The 19,336-nt window shown below is 40.0% G+C and overlaps 2 protein-coding genes and 1 long non-coding RNA gene across 12 annotated transcripts; 1 reads left to right on the top strand and 2 right to left on the bottom strand.

Moving 5' to 3' along the window:
• On the bottom strand, positions 3–10,570 carry LOC109127146. Of its 10 annotated transcripts, none has more exons than XM_019231419.1 (4): positions 10,292–10,568; positions 10,108–10,210; positions 9,409–9,585; positions 3–88 (listed from the first exon to the last, which is right to left on the bottom strand). In XM_019231419.1, the coding sequence occupies exons 1-4, from the start codon at positions 10,323–10,325 to the stop codon at positions 70–72; spliced, it is 333 nt and encodes a 110-aa protein (XP_019086964.1). In that variant the 5' UTR covers positions 10,326–10,568; the 3' UTR covers positions 3–69. The 10 variants fall into 10 exon arrangements, 4 of the variants coding, with proteins under 4 accessions (XP_019086964.1, XP_019086966.1, XP_019086963.1 ...); XM_019231421.1 differs by having other exon boundaries at positions 9,409–9,555; XR_002033811.1 differs by lacking the exons at positions 3–88; positions 9,409–9,585 and adding exons at positions 431–955; positions 1,123–2,313.
• LOC109127147 lies at positions 5,365–7,753 on the top strand. The gene is made up of 2 exons (XR_002033817.1): positions 5,365–6,621; positions 7,557–7,753. It is a non-coding gene; the product is annotated as an uncharacterized LOC109127147 (long non-coding RNA).
• LOC109127291 (RNA-directed DNA polymerase homolog) lies at positions 18,526–19,236 on the bottom strand (the record flags this gene model as incomplete). The annotated part of the gene is made up of 2 exons (XM_019231877.1): positions 19,087–19,236; positions 18,526–18,939 (listed from the first exon to the last, which is right to left on the bottom strand). Coding segments are annotated over exons 1-2 (564 nt in total), but the record flags the coding sequence as incomplete, so codon positions are not given.

Raw genomic sequence — 19,336 nt, 5'->3', positions numbered from 1 at the left:
CTCTTTCTATTAGGTTCTTGTTCAACGATCACTTCATCATTTTTGCTTGAGGTTGAATGCCTTAGTTCTTCAAAATCTTTTGTAGCTTCTGTAAACAGAGAGTAGAAGTTTAATATGGTTTTGCAGAAGATATGTAATTACTCCAAGGAAAATAACCCTGTCTACAGTGTTACTGCATATACGCATCAAACCTTTTAAGTAAACAGTTTTAATTCAATTATCAAAACACAAGTAACAAAAAAAAGAAGTGAGAAGTCACTCACATGTTATAGTGATGGTGCCGTAACCATAACTCATATTGGAAACTCAAAATAAATAAAAATCCAAACGTAACATGAAGGGACATCTCTTGTGTTATATAAATCAATTTTAACTAGAAGAAAAACCGCTATCTAACGATCTACAACAGTGTAGAAAACGCTATGTCTGCTCCCATTATAATAGGTTTGACATTTTACATAACATTTTTTAAAAGTGCTATCAAAATATTCAATAATATAGCGGTTTTTTGTATGCAATCTTTTATTAGACAATAGCATTATTATTTGCTGTTAATCTATTTAATTCTACCATTTTTTTGTAAAACTATAATAGCAGTTTTGTTATATGTAGACTGTTTTGTGTATTTATATCGTATTTGTACAAATTAATATATATTATTAATTTGGTTATTTGCTAATATGTGAGATAAATGAGATATTTATTAATATAAAACTGGTAATTTTACAAAAAAAGTAAAAAGTTTACAAAAATAATTATATACGTAAGACATTACACATCCAATTGGACTTATTGTCTTGAATTGTTTTGTGGTTTCATAGAGCCCATTAGGCTTTTTGGTTACAAAAAAAAACATCTACAGCAATTGAAACTTCTTCTTCTTCCATTGAAACTTCTTCCTCGAAACATCTTCTTTAATATCCTTAAGAACATGGGTCTTAATTTTTAGCAATTTCTGCGTGAATGATAATTATATTAAAAACCCAATACGAAAATTCAACAAAGTTAAATGAGTCATATTTCAAATCCATATCAGCTCATAACCAACCGAAAGATCTAAAATTGAGCAGAAGCTAGAACGAATGAAGAAAACAACAAATAAGGAGGACAGAGAAGACATACCCTAGGATGAATCGAGGTCAACAAAGCTGGAGAGTGAGAAAGACGGATACAAGGTGAACAGAGTGTGAAGCCGATGGTAAAGATCCCATTCGAACAGAGAGAAACTGGAGGGCGAGAAGTACAAGTGAAAGCAGCCATGGCTATGAGAGAGGGAAGGAAGCCAAAGATCTCATAGAGACGTGTGCATCTCGAGGTAGAAGAGGATATAATGTTTAGAGGTAGAGAAGTAAAAGAAGTAAATATGTCCGTTGATTTAACTTTTATGAACGGTGGATATCAAATGAGGTTTGATCCTCATCTTTAAGAATTAGCCAATCAGAAACAAGTTTGTTTATGTTGTAAACTAGAGAAACTCAAAGGAGATTTTGTATTCTTATTCTTATTATGTTCGATAATCATACATATATAGTGAAGAACAAAGCTTTATCACTTTAGGAAACTAAACCGACTAAGTACAAAGGAGGTGGCCGAAGGGCCTTATTGTCTTGGCGTACATGGGCCATGTATGGACCATGGATGGACCGGTTATGGAAGATCTACTCCAAGTGTTTTACAACACTCCCCCTTGGATGACATAACCGTGCCGATGCTAAGGGATCGGTGCAATACGCTTGGGGGTGCTACCTCATTAAAACCTTACCAGGAAAACCCAATGGGACAAAACCATGGTGAAGGAAAAAGAGTACAGCACGCATTGCTCCCCCTGTTCCAAGCATCACTAAAAGTCCTTAAGTCTCCGCATTCCAATCTGGTGCGTGAGCTTCCTGAATGTCGATGTCGGCAATGACTTGGTGAAGAGATCGGCTGAGTTGACGCATGATTGAACTTGTACCACTTGAACTTCTCCGACCTTTTGTATTTCATGTGTGAAGAAGAACTTTGGCAAAATGTGCTTCGTCCGATCTCCCTTGATGTATCCTTCCTTGAGTTGTGCGATGCAAGCCGTATTGTCCTCATATATAACTGTTGCTTCCTTATCGTCGGCCATGCCACAATCTGTCCTGATATGTTGAATCATCGATCTCAACCAAACACATTCACGGCTGGCTTCGTGAATTTCTAGAATCTTCGCGTGATTAGATGAAGTGGCCACAATGCTTTGCTTCATAGAACGCCACAAAATCGCGGTACCACCGTGTGTAAACACATAGCCGGTTTGAGACTTTGAATTATGTGGATCCGATAAGTAACCTGCATCAGCAAAACCAACTAAACCTTAATTGTTATAGTTAGTTTAATATAAACCCAAATCAAGCGTTCCTTGTAGGTAATGCAACACATGTTTGATACCGTTCCAGTGCCTTTGGGTCGAACAAGAACTGAATCTTGCTAAGAGGTTCACGGCAAAACATATGTCCGGTCTAGTGTGGCTAGCCAAGAACATTAACGCTCCTATAGCACTGAGGTATGACACTTCCGGACCGAGAATCTCTTCATCGTCCTTCTTTGGACCGAATGGATCTTTATCCAAATCAAGGCTCCTTACAACCATTGGGCTAGTCAATGGGTGAGCTTGGTCCATATTAAACCTCTTGAGTACCTTTTCAGTATATGCCATTTGATGCATAAGGATTTCATCATTTATGTACTCAAGCTGCAATCCCAAACATAACTTAGTTTTACCTAGGTCTTTCATTTCAAACTCTTTCTTGAGATATTCAACTGTTTGGGCGATTTCCCCAGAGGTTCCTAGGATATTCAAATCATCCACATATACTGCTATGATTACAAACTCTTTGTTTGCAAACTTCTTTATAAAAATACATGGACTGATGGGATCATTCTTATAGCCTTCTTTGGCTATGTACTCACTTAATCTAGTGTACCATATTCTCCCACGTTGTTTCAGTCCATAAAGGGATTTGTCTAGCCTTATGCAGTATTGTTCTCGAGAACCACTCTTATCTTTGAGCTTAATACCCTCTGGTAATCTCATATAAATCTCATTTTCCAGTGGACCATATAAATATGCGGTTACAACATCCATTAACCGCAAATCCAGTTTTTCTCTTATAGCCAGACTTAGCAAATATCTAAAAGTCATTGCATCCATCACAGGGGAGTATGTCTCCTCATAATCTATTCTTGGTCTTTGAGAGAATCCTTGTGCCACAAGCCGTGCCTTATATCTCACGATTTCATTATTCTCATTTCTCTTTCTTACAAAGACCCACTTATGTCCAACTGGCTTTATATCGAATGGTGTCCTTAAGATCGGACCAAACACATTCCTCTTCTTTAAAGAGTTTAACTCCACGTCAATGGCTTCTTTCCATTTTAACCAATCTTTACTTTGAGTGCACTCTAGTATAGATGTGGGTTCATGATCCTCATTTATCTCAAGTGCTACCTTGTATGCAAATATTTCATCGATATCGACATCTTTTCGGTTCCATTGTATTCCAGACATGATATAATTGATTGAGATCTCATTATTATCAATAGCTTCAGGTCCTTGAGGTTCAGCGTCCCAAACCTCATTCGGTACCTTAGGATTTTCCGCGGCCATGTCTGTAATTTCCTTAACCTCGGTCTGTTTTGCACCTTTCTTAGACTTCTGAGGATTCTTATCTTTGGAACCTAATGGTCTACCACGTTTCAAACGGGCCTTAGAATCTGTAGCAACTTGATTATTGTGTTCCTTCTGAACATCAATACGTACTGGTGCATTACAAGCTGGTATGTACGATTTTGTTACTCTCTTTGGGTCATCAAATGAATCTGGCAATTGAATAGCTAGCTTGTGCAAATGTATAATCTTTTGGACCTCTGCATCACATGCTAGAGTCCGAGGATCTTGCCAATTTAAGGATGTTTGATTCCATGATATCTCTTTGACCAGCTTGTTATTCTCTCCACCCAACATAGGAAATTCGGAATCAGCAAACTGACAATCCGCGTATCTGGCCTTAAATAAATCACCCGTAGCTGGCTCAAGATACTTAATAATGGTGGGAGAATCGTATCCAACATATATTCCCATCCTCCTTTGAGGTCCCATCTTAGTTTTTTGTGGTGGAGCAATTGGTACATAAACGGCACAGCCGAATGTTTTGAGATGGGATATGTCTGGCTCATGACCCATTAATAATTGGGATGGTGAATACTTATGTTCACTAGATGGCCTGATGCGTATAAGCTCAACTACATGTAATACTGTGTGTCCCCAAGCCGACACAGGAAGCTTCGACCTCATAAGCAATGGCCGAGCAATCAATTGAATACGTTTAATAAAAGATTCAGCTAATCCATTTTGTGTATGGACATGTGCCATGGGATGTTCCACACTCACCCCCATGGACATACAATAATCATTAAACGCTTGGGATGTAAATTCACCAGCATTGTCTAGACGTATAGTCTTAAGTGGGAAATCTGGAAAGTGGGCTCGCAGACGTATAATTTGGGCCAGCAATCTAGCAAACGCAAGGTTTCTAGTTGACAATAAGCAAACATGCGACCATCTGGTCGATGCATCAATAAGGACCATGAAATATCTAAATGTCCCACAAGGAGGGTGTATAGGTCCACATATGTCTCCTTGTATCCTTTCTAGAAAATGCAAAGTTTCTTTATTTACTTTTGCTGGTGATGGCATTATAATAAGTTTTTTTTGTGCACATGCTACACACGTGAGATGTTTAGGGATAACTTTTCTCTCTTTAAGAGTGTGCCCATTAGAATTCTTTATTAGCTTACGCATCATGTTAAAACCCGGATGGCCAAATCGGTCATACCATAAAGTGAATTGTTCATTGAACATATTATTCATTGCCAAGTTAGCTTCTATCATATCAATCCTAGCATGGTAGAGACCAGTGGCTAGTGCAGGTATAGCTTCTAGGACTTTCTTATGTCCTTGGGTGATTTCTGTAATATATGGAAACTCTTTGTTTCCTTCACCCTTTGTCTCAACATGGAAACCATTCAAACGAATGTCCTTAAAACTCAATAAACTTCTCTTTGATCTGGGTGAATACAAGGCATCACTTATTTCAATATGTGTGTCATTGGTAGCAAAATATTAGCCTGGCCGTAGCCTTCAATTAGGCTTACTATACCTTTAATTGTACTAACATTGACATTTTTCATAATGAGATTAATAAAATATCTATTATCCTTCAAAATTGTATGGCTGGATCCACTATCCACCACAAGGATGTTCTTGTCCTCAGCCAATTCTAATATAGACAAGATTTTATGTTTTAAACTTTAAAGTAATAAAACAAGCAAAATATATTATCCAAAATAATAATTCAATCAAATGCATAACATAAAACATAAAATTAAATCAAGACCACATTTGAGTTTAATTATTCTCTCCTAAACAATCAGAGGTATTATAATCTAATAGGTCATCCTTCTCACGGTCGAAATCACCTTCACCATCGAGATGAACCAGATTAGCTTCTGGATTTTTCTTCAAATTCTCTTGATAGAGATCAACAAGGTGCTTAGGAGTTCTGCAAGTCTTTATCCAATGGTTCTCCATACTACATCTATGGCAAGTGGACTTGGTCTTATATTGCGGTTTAAATGTCCCGCGGCCTCTACCCCGACCACGGTCGAACCCGAATCGGTTTCCATGGCCATTGTAGTGACCCTCACCATGGGGTAAATTTTTAAAATAAAAACCCTTGGCCAAAGGACCTGGAAAGGACATGAAAAGAAGGCAAGGAAGGAAGGTAGAAGAATTACTAAAGAAGTGTCCGAGAAATTCTGGACGGACCGAGAGATGGCCGATGGTACTATGTACCACGTACCATGTACCGTACCGGACGTACGTGGAACGACCGGACGTACTAGGCGAACACCGAGTGGACAAGGGCCGTGTTCTGGATGGGAAGCGAGAGTGGGAAGGAACCCACTAAGGAGGGCGATTTAAATATTAAAAGTGGAGTTAGTGGAGTTTCCACTAAGTGATTAAATTAATCACTAATTTAGCCTAAGTGGAATTTTCCACTAAGAGTTAAATTAATCTAAAGTTGAAGTGAGTGGGAGACAAAAGGAATTTTTCCTTTATGAGTTGGCCAATAAAATTTCATGCAAGGGAGAGTGAAGGACATAATTATTTGTCTTTCTAAAAGGTGGCCAATAATATTTCATGCAAGAGTGAGTGGGGAACAAAGGAGATTTCGTTGGACAAGTGTTTTGCATCTTCTACAAGTGTAAAACATGTAAAAATTGGTGGCATCAAAGAGGAACAAATGCTCTACATGCATTGGCTCGCCCAAACCAACCAAACTCACACTCTCCACTATAAACAGGAGGCCTTAGTGTGTGTTAAGAGAGATTTTCGTTTCTCTTGCTAAGTTAGAGTAAAGGAGAGAGTAAGAGAAGTTAGAGAGAGTAAGAGAAGTTAGAGAAAGAAAGAGAGAGAGAGTTCTTTCCTTAGAGTTTCTCTTCCGCGAGTTGTTAGCCAAGTGCCGCTATAGGAGCTGTTCGCGTCAAGTCCTTGCTAGAAGTCTGATTAGATTTTGTTCTTCTCAGCCAAGCCAGGTGAGTTTCGATGCATGTGATATGGCACATGATAGGTGGGGTTTTTAATTGTTTTTGCATAGGATTTACGGTTTAAATCTAGGCATTTTCGTGGGTGTTGGGGTAGATTCGATTCTTTTCTTCTAGATTGAGTTCTAGATAGATAAGTCTCGTTTTCTTTGTTCCTTGCATGTTGGTGTGAAGTTGTGTCTAGCACTTAGTCTCTAGATTTATTTCTAGTTTCTTTGTTGCTTGTTTCTGGTTGCATGTGGCTTGTGTGCTTTGCATGTTGTTATTGTTGCATGTTTGCTTGTGTGCATTGCATGTTAGTGTAGTTGTTGCATATGGCTTGTGTGCTTGCATGTTGTTATTGTTGCAGGTTGCTTTGTGTGCACCGCCTGTTGTTGTTTGTAGCTTGTGTGCTTTGCAAGTTTGTAGCTTGTGTGTTGAGGTTGTACAGGAGAAGACTTCCCTAAGGCCGTAATCGGGGCAGATTACGAAGACTCGGAGAGACGGGGTTGCTGCCTAGGGTCGAGTACTACATGACGGTGTAGGCGAGAGCGCCTGTAAAGAGGGACTCACATGTGATGTTCTATGCTCGCGTGCCTTTGTGGCTATGAGTATAGGTGTTCACGGGTATGGGGGAAGTAACGAAGTGATGAAGTGGTGGAGTGAAGGAATGAAGGGCCCTTGGACTTGAAGATGAAGAACAGTTGTTAGCTTCCGCATGCGTATACTTTGATAGTATACTTGTTGCTTGACAAACTTGCATATTTATCTTGCTAGTTTTTCTTGCATTTGGCTTGCATGTTGCATTTGAGTGCTGCATGTAGTTGTTGTTAGTTAGCTTGCATGTTCTGTGTTGCTTGCTGGGGTTGGGGTTGGGTTTGGTTTCTTGTTAGGTTTCCGAACTCACTGAGTGTTTAGCACTCAAGACTCTATAATTTGTTTTGTAGGTAACTTTAGTGGGGGAAAAGCCTTAGAGGGGAGCGCAGGACGTTAGGCCAGCCAGTGTAGTTTTGGATTGCCTTTGCAAGGTGTTTTGTTGGTGTAATCTAAGTTATCGCTTTTTGGCTCTAGGCCTGGTACCAAAAACGTTATGAATGTTTTGTGAACTTTTTCGTTAAGTAATGAAAGTATTGAAGTTGTTTTATTTATTTTGTGTGAGTTCGACTGGTACTAGCTTTGTCCGGGCCAACACAACGCACCAGGCCGCGAGGGTTGCAAAGCCTAAGTGGTCGCGGGCGGAATTGTGCTAGGAAGAACCGGTTGGGAAGTCTGCAGCTTATGTCCCTCGGCTGGAACACCCCAGTGCAGTTCCCATAGTAGCGTCCCGTGACTGTCCGTTGGATTGTCCGGTCATAGGACGGTTCGGGGGCGTTACAGCCATACTTGTCCCTATGGACATAGTTAGACTCCTTAGTCTCTTTCGGCTCTTTAGGCTCTTGAGGGTTTTTCTTTGTCATGTCTACCTTGTGAACTTTTGGTAGTGGAGCAATACCAGGAGGTCTCAATGCACTATTCATCATCAATAGCTCATTGTTCTGCTCAGCTAGCAGCAAACAAGAGATAAGGTTTGCATATGTCTTAAACCCCTTTTCACGATATTGTTGTTGAAGCAGTATGTTATTGGAGTGAAAGGTAGAGAATGTTTTCTCTAGCAGATCCTTCTCAGTAACCTCTGTACCACATAACCTTAGGATTGAGACTATCTTAAATAGCTCTGAGTTATACTCATCCACGGATTTGTAGTCCTGGATCCTTAGGTTTTTCCAATCAAATTGAGTCTTTGGTAGGAGCACCGTCTTTTGGTGTCCATATCTGCCTTTCAGCTTTGTCCAAAGGTCAAGAGGATCTTCAATAGTGAGGTACTGGTTCTTGAGACTCTCAGCAAGGTGGTGGCGTATGTGCATTATTGCCTTGTACTTATCCTTTTCTGCACATTCAACCTCATCCTCAATGCATTCGCATAAATCCTTTGATTTCAGATGGATCTTAGTGTCCAAAGCCCATTGCAAGTAATTATCTCCAGAAGCATTAAGGGCAGCATAGGAGAGGTTGTTTAGCTTTGCCATCTGAATAATACATAACAAACATCCGATCATTAGCATGCGGTATTTGAGACCGTACTATGCAACAATTTAAGGCCATGCAGTATTTGAGACCGAACCATGCCAATCACTTAGGATCATGCGGTATTTGAGACCGAACCATGCCACTATATTTATACTCAAATTTTCGTGGTTCAATATGCATGAGACAACAATCCTAGATACTAGCATGCAAAGATTTCCTTTTACTTAAGTTTTCCTTTTCTTAGATTAAATTTCTTTTTTCTTAACATGGGATAACAACATAATATTTTCTTAAGCTTTTAAGATAATGACTATAATTATTTAGAAGTTATCCTAATTTATTTTTATGCAAGCATAGAATATTTCAGATTTTAATTAGGATTTTAGGGTTTTGATTTTTAGCAAAACAATCAAACAAGATCGGATTCTAACAACCTAGAACAAACAGCTTTATATTTTTCTATATGAATTTCGGATTTAATGGTTTAGTTCTAGGGTTCTTATGCATCAAGCAAACAATCAAACACAACCAGATTTTAATTATATCATAAACAGTTTAATTGCAAACAATCTAAACAACCTGTAACAACCGATTTTAAAGTTTTAAAGTTATAGGGTTTTAGGATTTCAAAGCATAAGAACTTGTTTGTTGATTGTTTACTTGTAGTTTTAGGGTTCCAATAAATTAAGAGATCAAGTTCGATTTATAGGTTTTAAGAGGGTTTGATCTTACCTTCCACCGATTTGGGGTTGACTGGAATTGAACCGGGAGCTATAGACCTCGGTTGTACCTTGAGTTGATCCACGAACCACGAACCTCGAACTGGGTAAGCAGACGAACCGAGCAAAGCTTGACCATGAACAGATCTCCGAACAAGAACTAGCCGCGAACACGGATGAGAACTGATCGCTGGACTTGGACGAGCAAGAACTTTGTGGGTGGCGGTTTTTAGGGTTTTAAGGTAATGAATTTTCTCAGCTGGTTTTAGAGTTTCGTGCTGATAACGTGTTGTAAACTAGAGAAACTCGAAGGAGGTTTTCTCTTCTTATTCTTATTATGTTCCATAATCATACATATATAGTGAAGGACAAAGCCTTATCACTTTAGGAAACTAAACCGACTAAGTACAAAGGAGGTGGCTGATGGGCCTATTGTCTTGGACGTACATGGGCCGTCTATGGACCATGGATGAGCCGGTTATGGAAGACCCACTCCAAATGTTTTACAATTGTTTATTTGTATTTTAATAATTTTCGTTATGTTAATTTTTCTAATTACTAGATTAATTTTTAATTTGTGATAAATTGATATACTAGAGTATTTGCCAACATAATTATATTTATTTGATAACATATCTCATAGTCAATTTTATTTAAGCCCTGGTGTTTATTTGAAGTGGGAAAAATAGTCAAGTTTCTGATATGTACGTACCATATCTCATAGTCAATTCCCAAATCAAGCGGAGTCTTCGACCACTGGAGGAGAGGAATCGTTGAAACAAGAGAGGTTTTAACAAGGAATAACTGAAATCTTCCTGCAAAAGAGCAATACAACATAAACGGATCAAACCCAATTGGGATCCATTACAGATAACAAACAATCAAACATATTTTACCTTTATGTGTCACTTTTGATCTCACCAATTTCATTTGGATCGATCCATGTGACGATTAAGACTGAGAGGGATTGAGACAGTGAGGAATTGAGGCTAAGACGGATTGAGAGAGAACGAAAGTGAAAGAAGAGACAAACAAATTGGGATCGAGTGTGAGGGTTTCCAATCAAGTTTAATTCAGATCGAGTTTCAGAGAGAAGAAAGAAGAGAGAAAAAAATAGTCAATAGTGTTTAACCGAATCGATATATTTCTCCTCTAATTTTCTTTTATTTTTCATTTTTTTCTTTTGGTATAATACCTAGAAATTTTTTTTGGAGGCAATGTAAATTTCACTTTCCCGGTCACCTCTACGGTGGCGTTTTAATTATTAATTGCTATTGTAGAATCAAAAATTAGACGCCACTATAAAATATTTTCGCGGTTATCTACCATAACGTTTGTTTTTTCGAAAACGCTATAAAAGGTTTTTCAGAAATCAATTATAGCATAATCATTAAACACGGTATATTATATTGCTATTAATACCTTTATTTCCTGTAGTGAAATTAGACCCAACATAGAAAAGTAGAACGTGTCAGTTTTGCAAGTCAGTACTATTATACAAGAATTATCAACGAGGATGCATATGATTTAAGCAAATTGGCATTAATGGAAGGCAGATTCAAAATTTGTTGAGAGAGACGGATTCAAAATTCTCAGGCCAAAACTATGACAAGTTGAGACTTATAACAATCAACTTGTTGGTTCTCCTTATGTTTTTCAGATGCTGAGTGTTTTGATTTGCCTTGAAGTCGCAAGACAATTGCTCTTTTACAACATCCTCTTCCTTGTTATTTTCTTGTAATTTCTTGAAGAACTAACATACATAGCCACAGCAAAAGAGAGCTTTATTAAACTATCGTTCTATGCATGTGCTTTGATCTGAAACAAAAATAAAAAGGGGGTCTTCTGTAGTTCTACCTCTTTCCTCCTTTCAGCCCTTTCATCAAAATAAAGAAAATGCAGAATTAAACATGATACAGAAAAATCAGATCCAAGAGATGAAGACACACAACCTGCAACTTAATGTAATTATAGAAAAGTGAGTTCGACGAGATAGCGAATGAATTGCAAAACAACGACAAGCTCTACACGATAAATACATCCCAGCTCCAGACTAATAGGCAATACTCAAAGAACAATTCAATAACCACAAAAAAATGCAAATCAAACTGAAAGAAAACAAAATTCACCTCTGTCAGCTCATTAGCAGATTCTCTTAACTCAATCTCACGTTGTCGCTGCTGCAACAAGAGAACATATAATTGCAGGTCCATAAAGCATCTCAACTTTGGTCATTGTAACTATAAGTGGGAAAAATAAAAGAGTAGTCAGCATAACAAAATCCAATGTCTGTTAAAAACAAACTTAACTGTGACATTGCTTATGAAGTTAACTGAAACAATCTGACCACAATCACCAGACATAAGTGCACAATTACATGAGATTAAAAGTGAAACAACCTGACCCGATTTTTTTTTTTGATATTTATCCTAATAACTAATGATCTTATACTCACTAGCAACCTAACCCTAATCAACAATAGCGGATAACACAAAACAATTCCAATAAACCAATAACGAATGAATGAATAACAAATACCAATAGCATCAACAATTCAAACAATAAAAAAGTCATAAAACCAGTAACCTAACATCCGTTCTAGACATCTAAGTTCCACTCTAGCATCCTATCAAAGACACAAAGCAATCAATCAAACCTCTAGAACATTATCCTCTTCAGAGCCTTGATCTTGTAACATCCGTGTTCCAGGAATATAGTTTGGGATGTGTTAAGTAAACCAAAGGAGTGGATTTTAATTGATTTTTGGTATAATTAAATCCTGATTTAGTCTAATTAAACCAAAAACCCCTAATCTCCCTCATAAGTCACGCCTCCTCTCTAGATTTTTGCTATTGTCGACATTCAAAGAGACGGAGAGAAACAGAGAGAACCTTAGTTATTTGATGTAAAGGAGGAACCAAAAGAGATAAAGATTTTTCCTTAGAGTAAAGAGAGAAACAGAACTGTCAGGGTTTTGGGAGAAGCAGGATCCGACTGCTCAAATCGTTTCGAAAGGTATTGATTTTTGGTAGGATTGTAGCTCAGAGATTTTTGTACACTCTCTTTTTTACAGAAGTGAATTTAAGTTAATATTCTAGAAGATATTGGCAATCTCGTGAGGCGTTTCTTCTCAGTCACAGATTGAGACCAGCGGGTGTTTCCGGATCGATTACGGTTTCACCTGAGATCTGATCGTGCTAAAATTTTGTGGAAAGCTTCGTGATGTCTAGGACTAGCTTTTCACTGGAGGGATTTGATAGTGAACAGTTGCTTTTAATTTTAGAATTTTGTCTTTGTGACTGTTCTTTTAACAACCAAAAGAGAGGCTCTCCAATAGCAAACTTGCTCCTGCAACCAATCACAACAACAAAACAAATATTGAAAACAAACTGCCAGAAAAGAACAAACTCACAAGTGAAACCACGAAATCAAAACGAACTTAACTTTTCAATCCCTCCAATGAAAACCAAGGTCTAGACGTTCAGAAGCTTCCTACAAAATTTCAGTACGATCAGATCTCAGATGAAACTGCAATCGATCCCGAAACACCTGCTGGTCTCAATCCGCGACTGATAAAAAACGCCACACTAAACTGCCGATATCTCCTAGAGTATTAACTCAAATTCACTTCTGTAAAAAAGGAGAGTGTACGAAAATCTCTTAGCTACAACCCTACCAACAATCAATACCTTTCAAAACGATTTGAGCAGTCGGATCCTCTTTCTCCCAAGCCCTGACAGTTTTATATCTCTCTTTACTATAAGGAAAAACCTTGATCTGTTTCTCTTTCTCCTTTACACCAAATAACCAAGAGCTCTCTCTCTTTCTCTCAGCAACCGGCGGCGACAAACTTCTACAACTAGAGAGAAGAGAAGTGTCAATCGAATTAGGGCCTCTTTGGTTTAATTTAATTAAACCAGAAAATAGCTAAACCAATAATTAATTAAATTATCAGTTTGGTGAATCAATAAATCGATCAGGTTAATAAACTAACAGTGATTAAATCAAATCCACTTCAATTTCCGATATAAAAATCCAATATTCATGTTTTTTGGGATACGAGCGTTACAAAATAAAAGATAAAATACTTAAATCTTGAAAAGCACATATTTTACGAAAAGTTTCGATAAATAAACGCAATTGTAAGTTACATAACTAAAGTTGATTAAATTTATATATTACTATAATCATTTCTAAATTCTTTAGTTAGAATATAGAATAATTTTGGAAATTGAATACTAAAATTCATTTTATTTAGATTCAGCATGAAACCAAAAATTTGTGTTAGCGGATCATTTATATATATATATAATATATAGAGTTCAAAATACAGAAAAAAATTTAAATAAACATAACTATTGGAACGAAAAGTTGTAAATAAAATATTGTGAAATGACATAACTCTACAATGACCAGAAACAACCATATGATTTTCATTTATGGGGTAAAAGACATAACTCTACAATGTACAGACGCAATTGTATGATTTTTATTTTCAAAAAAAAAATTATTTAACAAAAGGTACGACGAAAAATCGCAATTGTTATTGGCATTTTTTAGATTGTTATTATAATATAGATTTTTATTGTAAAAGAGAAAAAAATCTACAATAAACATATGCAACCATATCATTCTTTTTCAAAATAAATATATTGTTTTGATATTTTTTGGTAAAAGACACAACTCTACAATAAACAGATGCAACTGTTTGATTTTTAAAAAATAGTTGTCAATAGGTGGCAACTTGTCCTGTGGGAAGTTTGTTAAAGGTTATTGGTGCGCCAGACGTTCCTCGAACCCTGGTCCCCACCCTTTAACAACTTTCCCACAAGACAAGCTGTCACCAATTGACCTACACCCGTCCCGTGGACCCCACTAGCCCCCCCAAACTGCATCGACCGACACATGCTCGACATAACACGAAAACCCTAGAGTTTTACGCGCCGTCCTCGCACTTGCATCGACCGATGCAAGATATGCATCGACCGATGCAAGATATGCATCGACCGATGCAATGCCGAGCATCGTGTTTTCCCCGAAGCTTCTCGCCGGATCTTCGTTCCTGCAACCACAAGACTCGATCCCAACCAACAAGAAAGCTTACTAACATCCCAATTATCAATCTAACAAGTCTAACAACATACAACAAGCAAAATTAGAGAGTTCTCTAGCTTAGATAAGCCGTGGTCCTGCACTTACCTTTGTCAAGACGATTCTGAACCTTAAACATGCAAGAAAACACTTCTAGGAAGTTCTTACAACGATCCCAGCTACATATATCCACAAGAACAGCCTCAAATCTCCAGAAATCACCAAGAACACCCACAAAACTCTTTCTCTCTTTCGTTTTCTCTCAAAAGCGGCCAAAACCGACGAATGAGACAAAAACACGACTTAAGGTTTTCCCTAACCCAAAACGCAGCGTTTCACTAAAACTCGTCCGCAGAAAACAACCTTGCATCGACCGATGCACTATGTGCATCGACCGATGCAATCCCTAAACCGGAATTTCGGTTCGCGGATGTTACAATTCTCCCCCACCAATCTAGATTCGTCCTCGAATCTCGAACAACCATATGCCAAGGACTCCCGTGCAACCGTCTCCACGGCTCGCACTCCTCCTACCGATCTACTGAAGGTCACCTCTAGGTGATAGACTAACGCTCCAGGCGTCATTTGCTCTCGACTTTTGGACTTTCCTTTTTAATCATAGGCCTAAACCTTGAGTTTTTACTGGCTCCTCATCAGACCTAAGTCTGCATGCCAAAATGTTGGCTCCTCCGGATCGTCATCCGAAGTCGATATACCAACCATACTCCCAAGTCACAAAGTCTCCAAATATGGCAGTACTAGGAGAACCAAAGTCCCCCAAGAGTCGCGAGCAAACAATTCTGAACACATCTGAGTCGTATCCCTATCCAAGTTTCCTTCCTGTGGCTCGCGTAAGACATCTCAATGTCCTACTAACCACATATCCCCTCACTGGGATACCTCATGACCACACAAGGATCATCTCAATGCCACAAGGGCCAAACAAATGTCCTAAACAGGACCACCACCAAGGCCAAACAAATGTCCTTAACAGGACCGCCACCAAGGCCATACAAATGTCCTAAACAGGACCGCCACCAAGGCCAAACAAATGTCCTAAACAGGACCGTCACAAAGACCATCTGTACCGAAGGACCGCCTAAACAGGCACTCTAGCTAAACAGCCCGCCACAAAGGTCACACATCTGGCTAAACNTGGCCATCTTGAGGTACACTCTGTCTCCTACCTGAAACTCAAGATCTCTCCTCCTCCTATCGGCATAACTCCTCTGCCGATCCTGAGCTTCCATCATGTTCAGCTTGAGAACCCGGATCTTCTCTGAGGTCTCCTGAACAAAATCTGTCCCGTAAATGCTCCTCTCCCCCACCTGAGTCCAACATAACGGTGTACGACACGACCTCCCATACAAAGCCTCATAAGGAGCCATCTTAATACTTGCCTGATAACTGTCGTTGTAAGAAAACTCTACGAAGCTCAAATGATCTGCCCAATGGCCTCCCCAATCCAACACACACATCCTCAGCAAATCCTCCAGCGTCTGAATCGCCCTCTCTGAATGTCCATCTCTCTGGGGATGATAAGCTGTACTCATATGTACCTTAGTGCCCATCTCTGCNCAAAATGGACAAACTTTAACTCCCATAAAACTTTCCACTTTTACCACTTTCCACTTTAGGAAACTTCTATTCCAGGAAACTTTCTTCCAAAAACCCCTCCTCACGGAAACTTTGTACCCCGAGCACCACCTCATCTTGTTACTTAGTCGCACAACCAACCATCCCAAGCGACCAAGTAAACAAGATAGATGGGCTGGAATACTCCATTCCCGCTCCAGCCACGGATTACAGATAGGACTAGGCTAGATAAGCTCAAGTCGCGGCTTGCTTCTCATACCACTTCTTAAACCTTGCCTTCATCCTCGCCTCATGCTCCCAAGTCTGCTCCTCAACACCATGACAGTCCCAAAGGACTTTCATCAAAGGACTCTTCTTCTTCCGAAGTTCCTTAATTCTCCTCTCAAGAACCCTCACTGGTCTCGCCTCCAAAGTCATGTTAGGCTGAAGATCCTCAGGAATCTTTTTCTAACAACTGATCATCCTCACGGAGACACTTCCTCAACATAGAAACATGGAAAACCTTATGGAATGCATGCATAACCTCAGGTAACTCCAGTCTATAAGCCACTGGTCCGACACGCTCAATCACTCTGAACGGACCTATATACCTCGAACTCAACTTAGTCTCAGTCAATGACCTGTTCGGACCCTGCAACATGGCCATCTTGAGGTACACTCTGTCTCCTACCTGAAACTCAAGATCTCTCCTCCTCCTATCGGCATAACTCCTCTGCCGATCCTGAGCTTCCATCATGTTCAGCTTGAGAACCCGGATCTTCTCTGAGGTCTCCTGAACAAAATCTGTCCCGTAAATGCTCCTCTCCCCCACCTGAGTCCAACATAACGGTGTACGACACGACCTCCCATACAAAGCCTCATAAGGAGCCATCTTAATACTTGCCTGATAACTGTCGTTGTAAGAAAACTCTACGAAGCTCAAATGATCTGCCCAATGGCCTCCCCAATCCAACACACACATCCTCAGCAAATCCTCCAGCGTCTGAATCGCCCTCTCTGAATGTCCATCTCTCTGGGGATGATAAGCTGTACTCATATGTACCTTAGTGCCCATCTCTGCCTGAAACGCTCTCCAGAACACCGAAGTGAACTTAGAATCCCTATCAGACACAACGCTCGCTGGCACCCCATGCAACCTGACTATCTCTTTCACATACTTCTTAGCTAAGACCGCTGCTCCATCAGTCTTCTTAATGGCTAGAAAATGTGCTGACTTAGTCAACCGGTCCACAATGACCCAAATAGCATCAAACGTCCTGGACACTGGCAAGCCTACCACGAATTCAATAGTAATCATATCCCACTTCCACTCTGGAATGGGAAGACACTTCAGTAACCCTCCTGGAACCTGATGTTCCGCCTTCACTAGCTGGCACACATCGCACCTCGCGACCCAACTAGCTACATCTTTCTTCATCCCGACCCAATGATAGTACCTCTTGAGATCACGGTACATCTTAGTCGCTCCTGGATGAATAGAGAACTTGCTCCCATGAGCCTCTCTCAGGATCTCCTGCCTCAACTCCACATCCTTGGGCACACAAACCCAACCATGCACCAGGATAGTACCATTATCTGAGACCTGATACTCTGAATCAACATCCTTTGAGGCATTCACCAGCCCCAAATCTCCCTCCTATACCAACCGCACTCTGCTCAGAAGATCTGCTCTATCGACCGCCTCCAAACCGAACGGTTCCTGAGACACAGCACACAAACTCAACGCACCGATCTCTCCTGCCAGAGACTCCATCTCTTGCTCCTGAGCCGAAGCTACCCTCTTCCGACTCAGAGCATCTGCAACCAAGTTAGCCTTACCAGGATGATAGGCTATCTCCAAATCATAATCCACCACAAGCTCCATCCACCGCCTCTACCTCAAATTCAGCTCAGGCTGAGTGAATATATACTTCAGGCTCTTATGATCTGTAAACACCTGCACCTTTGCACCATAAAGATAAGATCTCCAAATCTTCAGGGCAAAAACTACAACACCCATCTCCAAATCATGAGTAGGATAGTTGCCTTCATCCTTCCGCAACTGCCGCGAAGCGTAGGCAATCACCTTCCCATGCTGCATCAGAACACACCCCAAACAACCTCTATATGCATCTGTATAAATCACATAGAGTTCTCCCTGCTCAGCCAAAGCCAATACTGGCGCAGTAGTCAACATCTCCTTCAGGCTTGCAAAGCCTTCCTCACACTCCTCTGACCAAACAAAAGGAACATCCTTCCCTGTCAACTTAGTCATAGGACGTGCTCTGCTCGCAAACCCCTGCACGAATCTCCTGTAGTATCCTGCCAATCCAAGAAAACTTCTGATCTCTGTGGCATTATGCGGTCTAAGCCAATCTCTGATAGCCTGAATCTTCTCCGGATCTACAGAAACCCCGTCTGCAGACACAATATGACCTAGAAAGCCCATCTCACGCTGCCAAAAAATGCACTTGCTCAACTTAGCAAACAACTTATGTCCCCGCAGTTTATCCATAACTGCCCTCAAATGCACTGCATGCTGCTTAGGACTCTTAGAATAAACCAGAATATCGTCGATGAATATGATGACAGATACATCCAGAAACTCCTGAAACACACTGTTCATCAATCTCATAAACGCTGCTGGTGCGTTAGTCAACCCGAAAGGCATCACTACAAACTCATAATGCCCATACCTCGTCCTGAATGCAGTCTTCCTCACATCTGCCTCATCTATCGGTATCTGATGATAACCCGACGTCAGATCTATTTTGGAGAACCAAGTAGCACCCCTCAACTGATCCAACAACTCATCAATCCTGGGAAGAGGGTATTTGTTCTTCACAATGACCCGGTTCAAACCCCTGTAATCAATGCACAACCGGAAACTCCCATCCTTCTTCTTGACAAACAATACCGGTGCTCGCCACGGTGATACACTAGGACGCATGAATCCCTTACTCAACAAATCCTCTAGCTGCTTCTTCAGCTCTGCCTTCTCTGCTGGAGCCATTCTGTAAGGAGCCTTGGATAACGGCATCGTCCCTGGCTCCAGTTCAATCATAAAAGGATCAGACCGAGATGGTGGTAACCCCTGCAACGACTGAAACATGTCTTCAAACTCCTCTACAACTGGAATACCGCTAATCGTAGACTTCCCCGCTGACTCTGGCATAGATATGGTAACCAAATAAGCCTCACAACCCTTCTCGATCATCTTCCCAGCCTGAATGGCCGAGATCACGAGACTCACCGAAGTTGGTCTAATACCCTGA

The sequence above is a fragment of the Camelina sativa genome, chromosome 11 (assembly GCF_000633955.1).
Source record: "Camelina sativa cultivar DH55 chromosome 11, Cs, whole genome shotgun sequence".
NCBI lineage: Eukaryota > Viridiplantae > Streptophyta > Magnoliopsida > Brassicales > Brassicaceae > Camelina > Camelina sativa.
This window is presented reverse-complemented; position numbering and strand designations above follow the sequence as displayed.